General features: G+C 43.5%; 1 protein-coding gene across 5 annotated transcripts in view; it reads right to left on the reverse strand.

The window, feature by feature from the left end:
* The window catches only part of KAZN (kazrin, periplakin interacting protein), a 998377-nt gene that overhangs the window by 612354 nt on the left and 372933 nt on the right, over window positions 1-13090 (reverse strand). For all 5 annotated transcript variants that reach the window (XM_085608668.1, XM_085608670.1, XM_085608669.1 and 2 more), the window contains exon 2: window positions 7650-7685. In XM_085608668.1, the coding sequence (XP_085464794.1) occupies window positions 7650-7685 (36 nt within the window). The remainder of the gene's footprint in view (window positions 1-7649; window positions 7686-13090) is intronic.

Raw genomic sequence — 13090 nt, forward strand, 5'->3', positions numbered from 1 at the left:
TGCACCCGCCTGCAAAAGGATGTCTGGGGGGTCCATGGGACTCCCCCTGACCTCCTCCAGAGGGTCACCATCAGGGGGTGCCCATTGCGCCCCCAGGGCACTTCCATAATACGGCCCCGGGTCAATGAGTCGCAGCATGGCGAGGCCAATAATCAATTGGTTTGATCAAAGACCGTCATAATGGTCTACAAGTTTTCGAGAGGTGAGGGAGCTGCTTGAAGAATGGTGACTGAACTGAATATACGATCATGTCGAGCAAAGCAGTTTCTAGGCAACACTGACTATAATTTACTTTTCTCACAATACACAACACTTGAATGAGTATCCTTTTGGCTCCCAGGAAGTTAGACATCAGGACACAACAGGTTAGCAATAGAAACCCTGTATTCTGCTTCCTGTTTGTGCTCTTGTCTTCCAACGTTTTGGCCTCCCTGCAGTACTTTCTGCCATTTGAAGTTATTCTTTGTATACTTAGCTAATGGGAGCATGAATCCACTTTGTCGAATTGAATCCTCCTGAGACAGAGATGGTACTACCTCGTCGTCTCCATCTGATTGGGAACACACTTTCTAGACGCATACAATGTCATTTGGGTGATGCGCTGATCCCCTAGAGGCTGGTATATCCCTGAAAACACACGGAGATATTTCTGCTTCCATCTCTTTAGATCCGTTGGACCCCATGTGAGCTCCTTAACGCTGCCTCTCATATGAACAAAAGCATGTTCAGTAACGATATGATACTTCAGTAAAAGGTCCACTTCTTATTCAGCCTCACAGGAGCTACATGACTTTTGTACGAACACAAGTATGAGAGGCAACACAAAACCAAAAGTATTGTATGGATTCAAAGTGAAAACTGAATGCTGAGTCCACACAGCGGTTGAGTATTTTCATATGTTCTTTATTCCAAAATTCGGTGCAACCAAATCCGCAGCCAACGCGTTTCGCCCAAACATGGGCTTCTTCGAGGCAAGGTTAATAGAACGTAAGCACACGTCAGAACATTCACATAGTAGTGTGACGAGAACAGCTGGACCCAGTGTTGTGTCTTGCTAGGTGATTAACCAGTGAGTATTGTGAGTACGTCTGATGTGTAACTTCAAAGGTGTACAATGCGAAGCTCTGATTGATCAGATTTTGTGAAACTCAATGTGTAGAATTCAGCGGAAAGTCCGAGGCGCCATCAATCCCGTCGTGTTGAAACGGTTTTGTACGTTCGAAAATAATTTGTTCTGAGGTCGTTCTCAAATAGTGACATGTTCATCAGATCTCCAGTTCCATCATGATGCCCTCATTTTACGATTACCAGTTAATTTGTATAGTCATAAATTCCCCTACAACTTCCATGATACTGCCCCTATTTGACCGCACAATCCTTGCCTCTAAGAGCACACATGCCTTGTCCAATGGTTCCTCCATTCCATCACTTCCGGTACTTGCACGCCCGCCTTACGCACCAGGCTCAGCCTTCACAATTGTTTCATGGTTGAAATGCCACTGACACACCTTAGGCCAGATGTACAGCGAGAGAAGAGAGTAAGCAGGTACTCAAGTGCAGTGCTTAGAACGGTCAAGTGCTGTCCGGCACTGAGTAACCTGCACTTCTTTTTTTATTTGAAAGGGAGAGTACCTGCACTTCTCAGCACTGCTGCAATGCATTTAATGGGAGAGGATGGCACATCTCAGGTACAAGCAGGTAAATACTGAGTACCTGCACATCTGTGTTTCCATTTAAAACACTTCTCAAGTGAGGTACATTGTTTGTTTGTATACCAGTGGGCTACAGATATTAATAACCGTGTCTGAGTCCTGTTCGTTTCTGGACTTACTCTCTAGAACATAATCTAATAAACCATGATCCCGGCTCTCCTTAGTATCAACAGTCTTGATATATTTTGTGAGAGAACAATATATACCTACGTAATTCATTGACAGTGTTTGAGTTGGTATGTTCAATATTATAAATATTATACTGGGCACGTGCTGTCCTACATGTGCATAGCCACTCAATATCATGAGGACTTTGCTAATTATGAATGTACCTTGCACACAATCCTTATGTATATCTCACAGTAGCATAGAGAGGTACTCCATACACTGCACCGTCATTGGGTTTTATAGTACAACACGATGAGGTTCCGATCTAGTGATCTATTGCTTATGGCATCAATATACTGCACCGCAAGCTGAGGAGGTAGCAAAGGTACCCTAGACTCGTCCATAGGGTTTAACTGTATTTTTACATGCTATTATTAATATGCTTAGTTGATTAATCTTTCAGATTGCCACCCTCCACCCTCCACCCTCCAGCCACCAGAGCAGAGGCAGCCTTACAACTCAAGGTGAAAGTTACCTATAAGTTACCTTATAGTTTCTCTTTGTATGTTGCATGTTCGGTGTGTGTGAAGCGGCGTTGCTTCACATTCTCCCTTGGCATGACCAGAAAATAGAAAATCTCCAAGATGTAGTCCTCTGACCGTGTAAACGGTCTTCGTCTCCACTAGGTCCATTTGCTCCATAGATGGGCACTTAGAATTTGCGTCTGCACCTGATTGACTACATTTATTTGACCCATTTGAGTGCTAGCCCCCGAGGGGGTCGGAAAGCCCTTTTTAGGACTTGTGGAAGGTCTGAAACATATCAATCTTATGACAAATGTAGAATGAATCCCCTTAATTTTAATTATACTGAGTGGAGATCTCAAAAAACGTTTTCATCTACCAGTCGGTACTTTTATAGTGTCCTCTGCATACTACATTGAGATTACCCCCACATCATACAATTTAGGCTCCCACAACTACTCAGTGGCTGTCATCTCCACCTCAAGAGCTCTCCTGTCAACCAGGTACTAGGCAACTTTCATAGAGCACCCCAATAAATGTGAGGAGGGCCCTGTGGTGAAGCATGCCATTCCTGGGTGGATGAGCGCTTAAATCCTTAAAAACATAATCAAGATTTTGATTCACTAGTTGACATTGTATGAGACTCCCTTTCTTTATAAACTGCCCCCCCCCAGGGGCACCGGGCACTCCGTGTTCCGCCAGTATATAGACGAGGAGGGTGTGCCCTGGTTGTCCTCTATCCCTCCTTTCCTCTTTGGTTAGATATATGCCTTTTTTAAACTCTACACAGACCCTGGATCTCTCAGGTTGCAAGAGTTGTTAAAACCCAGTTTGGCGAACTGTGCATCCCAAAAAGGATTCTTCTATATCATGTCAGTAGCCTCAATACTCTTATTATGAAAAGTCCTGTTCAAGCAAGATTAGTCTATGAAAATTGGTTTATCCACCCACTCTGGGGAAAACATCGCACGTGTCCACCATGCAGTGACCTGGGTGATCCCCGCCAGCCTAGAAGGGTCTGCATCACTCCCTTCACAAGCTCCCTCCACTGGCTGCCCGTTTGTTGTAGAATCGTCTTCATAGAACAGACAATTGCCCACAAGGTGATAAATAGCAAAACCCTTGTCACATTAAGGAATACATGCCCTCCTTATCCGCTGCTCTGTTCTAACCAACTTTCACACGCAGTTCCCAAAACAAGACTGGTCTCTTGAAGAAACAGCCCATTGCCCATTCTAGATAGCTGCTGCCACCTTATAAGCAAATCGCCTTAACCCAGAGAGCTCCTAAAAGCTTGGCTTTCAAATATCTAGTCCTTCCGTCCCTCACTCATATCAGTTTTTGCCATTGGTCTCAGCCTTTTCTGTCTTCTCACAACTTCAAAAGGTGTTGTGTGCATATGCTCAATAAATACAAATAAAATAACAAAATATATCATAATGCAGGTGTTGAATTATCGATTGTGCCTGTTCTAGTCTTCTGTTTTGGTTTCACACTCTTGCCCCGCTTGGGCCAGCATCCTTTTCATTCTAATCTCTTTCCTTCATTCTGCTCTTTCACAGTGATGCTTTTATGTTGTCTAAAACATTAAGCGTATTATTTCACTGCTATGCGAAATTTTTCAGAACATAATATGGTAAAAAAGGAAATTATGAAATATAGTATAGTACCCAAGAACGCATCAATGGAGACTGAGGGAGAAATGATGAAAAGATACACAGTGTACATTTTTCGCTCGAGATAAGTAACATGTGCAAAAGGAAGCAGCCAGAAACGCACACTGATGCATGTAATACAATAGCGTCCCTGTTTCTTAGAGGCTTTATAAACCCACATTTGGACCATTAGATTATCCGCTTTCCCTTTCACAGACTATATCAAGCATTTCATAAAGCATGTTTAGAACTGCAACAGGAGGAATGCCAACACTAATAGAAGCCCGCTGAAAAAGCTCCGCGACACAAAGCCGCGCCACCCTTATGGAAAACAGATATTGGACGAAATACTACATTTTCATTTACTCTGCTACAAATTACATTTTTTCTATTTTTGCCTACTTTGACCTCTAAATCCTTTTCATTTTAAAGTTTTGAAGCATTATCTATTCCCAAAATGTAGATTTTGATATTACTGTAAAGCTTTCAAGTGTTATGTGGATCCTCACCCAGGTCCGGCCTTGGTCCCACCCTACATTAGTATCGTAGTTGGTGATAATGCCATGTCAGAAAATCGCAATTCACAATCAATGGCTGTCGCGAGCTGGAACATAAATGTACATTAACCTTTTCATAGCAATAAACCATATGGGCTCTCCCTAGCACGTTAGCATCTAGTGAAGGCTTCCGTCTGTGCCCATCCTCCCTTATCTGGATACTGCAAATAAATTCAGGATACACATGTACAAGGGGGGTAACAAAGGCCTCTGCGGCCTAGGGGGCCCCCAACATTTCAGGGGGCACCTCAAACTTTAAGGGTGCCCCCATTGAACCCAATGAATATCTGTGAGATATGGTAGACTCAGGGGCCACCTCAAACTTTAAGGGTGTACCCATTCAGCCCAATGAATATCTGTTAGACATGGTAGACTCTGGGGCCACCTCAAACTTTAAGGGTGTGCCCATTCAGCCCAATGAATATCTGTTAGACATGGTAGACTCTGGGGCCACCTCAAACTTTAAGGGTGTACCCATTCAGCCCAATGAATATCTGTGAGATATGGTAGACTCAGGGGCCACTTCTCACATTCTGCGTGGGGGGTTGGGGAGGGAGGAATGATTTTGCATTACGTCAGTGCAGTGCACCACCAAACTAATGCTGGTCCATGAACAACACGATGGAAGCAGGTGGACTTTCACCTGCGGCGGCAGGACGGGTAAGCAGATCGGTAACAGTGTAGCTGTACTCCTGACGGCTGTCTGTTTTGGCAGGGAAAAACCAGACTCTGCTGTGCAGGGTTATAGAAAAGGAAACAACCAAACATGAAAAATGGTTGAAGCAACTCATTACATGGCAAGCTGTGGAGAATCAAAAAAATTGCCAGAAAATTCCAGAGGAAGGAAACCACCCCTACAAAGGAGCCTGGGAGATGGGATTGGCTACACCAGATGGCACTTTCAACTGCACACAGGTGCCAAGAAATGGATGTGGGTTTCTCCACATACATTGCTTTCCATGAGAAACTCTAAAGACCCTGTTTTGTTCTCAAGATGTGCTTTCAATTAGTGACAAAGATGTGAGTGTATTGTGTTTTTTTATTTATAAGGCTGCTAGTCTAAGCCAGATTGAATCTAATAATAATGGCCTGAATAAAAACTCTTACAAGGGCATATCTCGAAAAACAACAAACACAGAGGGACAACTGGAATAAGAAGGATATATTGCAATGACTTAAGAGGAAGGTCTTGCCGGCTTTCATAAAACCTAGCAAACATAGGAGAGCAACACATTCCAGAGGCATGGTCCCTGAAACGGAAATCACCACGTCTCCCTCTACTGGTAGGTAGCATGATATAAATTCTTCCTGGTGTCCTTCGGATGGTACAGATCTTTCTCACCGACACATTTGAAAATAAAGAACAAAGGGCTTGATTTAGATCTCAGTGGACGGGTTACTCCGTCACAACGCTGACGGATGTCCCATCCGTCGAAATATAAATCCCTTTACATCCAATGGGATTTATATCTCGGCAGATGGGATATGCGTCCCAGTTGTGACGGAGTAACCCAACCGCCACTCTTTTCTTTGATAATTAACTGATGCAAATGTGTACTTAGTGCATTTGATGCAGAGTGAGACCTCCCAATCAAAGGGACAAGTATGCTGCATTGTCTTGCACACATTGGCACAGGCTCACATAGGATGAACGTCCCATGTGAAGTGAGTTTAGGTCATCCAGTCTGGCATCACTCAGGGTTCCTACCACCATCTAATGCATTTCTGGAGGATGGAAGATATTGCTTTCTAAGTGATTTTTTTTGCAACAGAAACATGCTAGAATTGTTGAATTACCATCCCATAGAACCAGTATGGATTTTGCTGTTGTGACAAAGAAAACAAATATATTTTCATAGAAAGAGGAAGTCAGAGGGTATTTTAGAACATTTTGGGGCAGTGCAACTCCTCCCTTCCAAAAATCATGGGAGGTCTTCAGCAGATTACACAATTGCAGTGTAGAGAACTGGACAGTCCTTTCATCTCATCGGCATTTCCTGGGGGGGTGGGTGAAGCCTTAGGAGGTCAGTTTTGGAAAGTCCAGGGCAACACCAGTTGCCCCTGTCACTCTCTCCAGCTCCCCGGGGTTTATTAAAGCAGGCACCACGCGTGCATAATAGTGAGAGAGAGGAGGGAAAAATAGATAGAGGTGAGGGAAAAAGAGTGGAAGGCAACGATGGAGAGTGACCAGAGAGAAGAGAGAGTAAGATGAGACAGAAAGAGACAGAGAATGGCTGGAAAGAAAGAGGGAAGGAAGGAGAGGGGGCTGATTTCAACATTTTTGCCAGCACTGCTTTTGCTTCAGAGTTGAGCCTCAGCGGCAGGGTATCCCAGTCCATCCAACTAGTAGGTTAAATACAACGAGAAGGCATTATGAAGAGTGACCTGCTTGATTAACAATTGCATCACTGTCGTCTTTAACAATCATTGGCAAAGCCAATAGATTTCGCCTATGCAGGATCTATTTTCTTTGTCATTTTTTTTTTCAATGCTGCTGTGCCACATGGCTTGAAGTAAAGAAAAAGAAGTGCTATGACATGGCCAGCATTGACTGTGGGGGGAAGGAGGAACTCTCTCTTGCAAAATCAGCGTTCAATCAGCTGTCTGAGGGCATTTTGTAAAATAACTCAATACCTGCCTTTTTCAAGTTAAAACCATTCCTCTTTACGCCTTCTACCGCCCAATGCCTGAAATCACAATTCCTGGGTGTTTGGGGACCCCATAAGTAACCAAATAAAATCAAACCATGAGAGGTTTTCATCCATTGCAAAATTCCCAGACAAAATCAAAGATAAAAAAGCCGATTCTGAAATAAGTCTTCTAATCCATAAAAGGAGAGATCCCGGAAATGTATACATTGCACCATGACTAATATGTCACTGTGCGTGAGCTTGCAAAGCATGTACACGCTTTTGTAAAATTCATAGACAAAATATTTAAACACACCGTGGAAAATATCAACAGCATAAAAAGACAGAATATTAAATTAGGTTGACATTTCATGAAAGAATGTAGGAGTTTTACACAGGTGGCAAATGTAAACAGACATGACAGGCAGATAATTTGCAGCAACACCAAAATACAAAATCTTACCTGACGAGTGAAAAGGAGCAGGAGACCAAACACCACCTGGTGGGGCAAAGACAAATGTTAGATCATTCAATTAAAGATCAGTATAAAGCGTTCAAAAGTGAGTGAAAAATAAATGACAGTCATTAAAAACGAATAAACCAAATATGCAGTTGAAGGAAGTAGGTGCAATTGACATCTGGAATCCTTGGTGCTTAGTGATGTTTCTTCTTCAGGGCACATCATATTACCTGTAGTCTCCCTGAATGATCCCTCTGAGAGTTCAAGTGGAGTATTTTAGGGTGAAAAAAGTCAACCACTAACGGTGATGAAAAATACACGACTATACAAACGTGACTGCATGCAAAGTTAAGCAAGTTGCGCACACACATGCCCTTAGGGCATGTGTGTGTGCAACATATGTGCACTGATCAATTTCAAGGGTGCAATGGGTGTCATTTTGATACCCTTGCACCCTTGAAATTGCATGAGCAATTTACGAGTACCTACTGGTACCCGCAAATTGCTCATGCAATCTCCAGTTCATTCCTATGGGCCTGGAGGCCCATAGGAATGAATGGGACGGCATTCCTTAATTGCGACGCACAATTTGCGAGTCGCAATTAAGGAATGTGTAGGAATCGCTATTTTTATAGAGATTCCTACATGCATAGGCTTTTGCAATTCCTTAATTGCGATTCCTTAATAATCGCAATTAAGGAATCGCAAAAGCCTACGTTGATGCATGTGCCAGTTAGTCCTCTAACAGTCTGTACTAAATATACTTTAACTGAGACGTATAGAACTGAAGGAGGGCAGCTGTAAACATATGGCGAGAACCTCATCTATGGGAGAACTAATGCCTTTCTTACGTTGTGACGTGTAGATACAACTTTGAGCGTCTAGTTCAAGAGACTACTGACGCTATTTAGTGATTGCAATGCCTGAATGGCAATGAACCCTAACAGTTGTGGATTGCAGCTATCAGAATGCATTGTGTCAGTATAAGTGGGCAACCGCCGATGAATGTGTTGTCTTCATTTGAGACTGCTGTGATAGTACTGCACGATAGTCTTATCCAACAGAACAGGAAATGTTGATTTCAGGTTTCCTTTCGATTACGTTCTTGCAATGTTCTAAAGCATATTTTCCTGTTCTTGGGCTAGATCTTACAAGTCCCATTTGCTAATTCTTAAAAATCGAATTGTAACTTGACTGTTTGCGACTCTCGTCTCTGTTTTTTCTGGTTTTCAATGGAGCTGGGTGCTAGACACTGTCTAAGTCTCGCTTCCTTGCCCTGCAGCTGCCGTGCAAGCAATTCTGTCATTGCTAATGTTTTTCATTATAATAACATCCACCACTGATGTTTCTCGTCTATCGCATTTCATCACGCCATAGTCATCACTGGTACATAACTCAGTTTGTCTCTATAGAGTGGGTTATTCAGAGTGGCATTCCAATGGTGTTCCCATTCCCAGGATAATATTAGCCTAATTTATAAAATCAACTATATCATTACACAGTGCCTATACTTACACACATTAGTAAAAAAAAATGGCATTGGCATATTTGAAGGTTAAGCTAATGAGAACTGGATATCACACTTCATACATTCAACTCCACTCACTCAAACTTTCCTCTTTGTTACATCTACAAATGCATTATGTGGCCAGAATGGTGCCAACCCCTGCGGCTGTACTGAACCAGTCATAATTCTTGGCACCTTGTGAGCATCCACGACATGATGGTGCCCACAGCTGATATATAGCGGTAACCCAGGCGCAATGGTGATAATTGCTGACCTTTCATGGGAATCCAGGACCTAATTGTGCCCACTCCTGAAACAATTCTGGGCAGTGATATTGTCGGTAGTTAGAAAGCATCCATGGTATATCTGGTACTGTGATCGCCTGGCATAATTGTGGTCATTTTTGGACTATTATGAAAAACAACGGCATGATGATGTCCACCCCTAGTAGAATGCTTTCCCTGATGTTAAGATGTGAATTTGTGGCATATTGTGGGCATCCATTGTCTGGAACGGTGTCTATCAATGCATGCTAGACAGTTAATGACAGTGACAAATTGATGTTTAAGCATTAATTACTAAAGGCTACAAAATGTTTTTTTTTATTGAACCTCAATATATTTTGCCTTGGGGAACCGAATTAATGCATCCACAACAAAAAGCTTCTATTTGGTAGCAAAACAATTTTAGAAAAACAATTTTAGAAAACTGAAAATATGCGGAAACTGAAAATATTTTGGAAAATAAGCTTGCAGTTCCAAATCAATATTTAACCTGATAGTTATCCCTGCTGCTTACTGAGACATCTGCCTATGGGACTGGAGCTCCCTGCCTGCTGTCTGAAAGTTTAAGCGCTGAGCGGTAGTATGGCTGTAAGGGCCTTTTAAATCTGCAGCTCTGCTATTGATTTTTTTTATTTTTTTTTATTAACTTTATTTAGCATTTTCACAGTTTATCAAACATTTCCATGAAACATGTGCATATATCTAGTTACATAGAAATATGTAATACACATTTTATATGGACGGTCAATACAGCATAGTCATTCTGGGTAGGACATAAAGGTTAAGTTAAATACTATCGTGCCAGTATCTGCCTCATGCTCGGACCCTGAGTAGCGACAATGTACGTTATGACATTTCCCGTTACATTAAACCATGCTCGCCGAGACTTAACCCGTACCCCAATATATATACTAGTGTACTGCAACAAGGGAGGTCAACATGCATGTCGGCACATTCTACCCAATTCCTATTGGCTCAATGCCTCGTTCTTGCTGTGCGGCGGGGTCAACTTGCTGTGCATTCAAGTAGTGTCTAAACGGAGCCCATAGGTCTTTGGGCCTAGAGGCTGGAGGGGTCGTGGCCGCATATAGTTCACTTTTCATGGAACATGAGGCTAGACTAGTAAGCCATCCCTTTACTGATGGAGCTGCTTTCCCACCCCAGTAAATGGCAATTTCGCTTTTAGCTAGTAGCAGTCTAATGGCGACAAATCTGCGGATTTTGAGGGGGAAATTGCGCAACATAACCTAACAGAGCGATTTCAGGCAGGGGTATCATTTGAACATTTACCATTTTACTTATCTCTGCTATAGATTTCAATGATGATTGTGCCCATGTTTGCACTTAGGACCCCCATCATAACATAAAACTCAGACTCTGCTTGGAACTGGTAAGGTGGAAAATAAAAAGAGGTGATATGATGGTTACTGATAATGCTAGGAAAAAATAACATGACATATGACAATGTATCTTCAGAAGTGTCTATATTACCCATGGGTTCTTGGGCTTTTCTTTTGAAGCAGGGGCTGAAAAAGGGGGGGGGGGGGGTTTGTCCTAAAACTCGTTTTGCCATGCAATTTCGCATAGAAAAACTGAACAGTGATTCCGTAAAATGGCTCTAAGGAATTGCACCAAATATGTCAATAAACTGAATGTGGGTCCTGAAACATGCTTTTTGTGAATTTGTGTGAATCTGTTCAGCTGTTTTTGAAAAATTAAGGTTTAAAATTTATGTACAGATCACACCGCAGATGATCCTTGAAGTCGACAGATCTAAAGTTAAGATCTGATTGCCAGCCACCACATCAACAAAGATGTGGGGGCAAGCTTTTTAGTACTCAGGTACTCAATCCCCGGTTTTAAAAAAAGGTTAAAAAAAAAGAAAAAAGTATAGGGTGCAGGGTAGGGATACCCTGAACACCAAGGCCTAGTTGGGTGGGCCAAGAGGGACCACCCGTGGGCCAAAAATGTAGTTTTTTAAGAAACACTTTACAGAAACTTTGGAGCTGCAATTTTATTTTTTTAGGGAAATGGGCATGTGGCCACTTTCCCTGAACATCATAGAGGCCCCAGGGATCCCATTCCCCATGATCGAGTTTTAAATTTCGGGGTTGGGGCAATGGGCCCCCCTGTCCGAGCCAGTCATAGGCCCTGGGATCCCATCCTCTGGGGCCTATGAGTGCAGTGTCCTGGGGACCCCATTCTCCGGGAAAACTGGTGTTCCTTGCCCGGGAGAGTGTAGGCAGGAAATACAAACTTAATTTCCTGCTCACAAGCTCCTGGACAGGGAACACACCTGGCGGGAGCACATAAAAAAGCTGCTCCGCCTGGCCAGGAGCAAATAAATGAAGCTGACTCCAGCTGCACTCAGAATGGGTGCTGGCTGGAAGCCAGCAGGTGCTGTGGGAGCCTTGGGGCTCCTCCCTCTGCCCCAACAATTTGCAATGTTGTGGGTGCCCGGGCACCCATTATAAAAATAAAAAAATTACAAATTACACAAATTGCCGGCACCCAGTATGAGTGCTGGCTCGGGATCTGACAGGGCTAGTGCAGGCCCTGGGCTTCCCCTGTGGCTCCGAAAGGCCTTTGTGATGCCCAACATTTGGAATGTTTTGGAATGGTTTGGGTGCCCAGTGTGGGCACCCATAAAAAAAAAAAATATAAATCAGAAGAAAGAAATAAAGGAGTGGCACGAGCAGGTCATTTATTTTCTTCTGGTTCAGGGAAGGAGTGCCCCCATAATAACCTGCAGGAACTTTTAAAGTTATATTTTTTGTTCCTGGTGATGCCCCTTGGAGGAGCAGGGACACCACCAACCATTTTGTTTAATGTTGTGAAGGGCTGCAGGGAGGAAGCCCCCACCACAACACAGTAAGGGCCTAATTACAATGTTGTTCGAAAAGCCTCTGACCGCTGGTCGGAGGCTTTCCGACAGACATTGTAAAGTCAGACCGCCGTATTATGATGATGGCGGTCGAAATTTAAACTGGCCAGGGAATCTGATGCGGTTCCGATGTGCTGAAGGGGCCCGTTGGCTAGTTGGAAAGCCCTCATAATCCCTTAAGGACAGCGTTTCCGAAGTCGGGATTATGTTTTTGGTTTCTGACAGCCAATCCATGTCAGCCTTTCCGACGTGGATTGACTGTAGGAAACTGACTTGGGGGGCCACTAGCAGGGCCCTTTTCCCCCCTGGCCTTCCACATTTGGCCCTGGGGGGCACCTATGGTGGCCCCCTCAACATCCCAGCACCGTGTGGCAGGCACTGTGAGGTACCTGCCACATGGTGCAGGGATGTTTAAAAACTTCACTTTTTCAGCGGGGAGCTTGTGCTGCGGGTGGTTTCAGACCGCCGCACAATTGTCCATTGAAAAATGGAAGTTTGCGACCGCACCACATGCATTCGCATCCAAATAATGTGGTCGGAACCGCTGACCTGAGGTCAGTCGGTTTCCAAGCCACAACGGTATCGGTCGGAGGTAACTCCGACCGACATCGTAATGAGGGCCTAAGTCTCCTGAGTCATTGAATCCATAAACTCAGGAGAGCTTACCATATTTTCTAAAGCACTCAGACTTGGAGCTGTATGCTTTTCAGCTGGAGTCAAATGACCCCTTGTGGTTGGGTTTATGGCTGCAATTCTTTGCCTAAAAAAT

This window comes from Triturus cristatus, chromosome 1_2, assembly GCF_964204655.1.
Source record: "Triturus cristatus chromosome 1_2, aTriCri1.1, whole genome shotgun sequence".
Classification (NCBI taxonomy): Eukaryota; Metazoa; Chordata; class Amphibia; order Caudata; family Salamandridae; genus Triturus; species Triturus cristatus.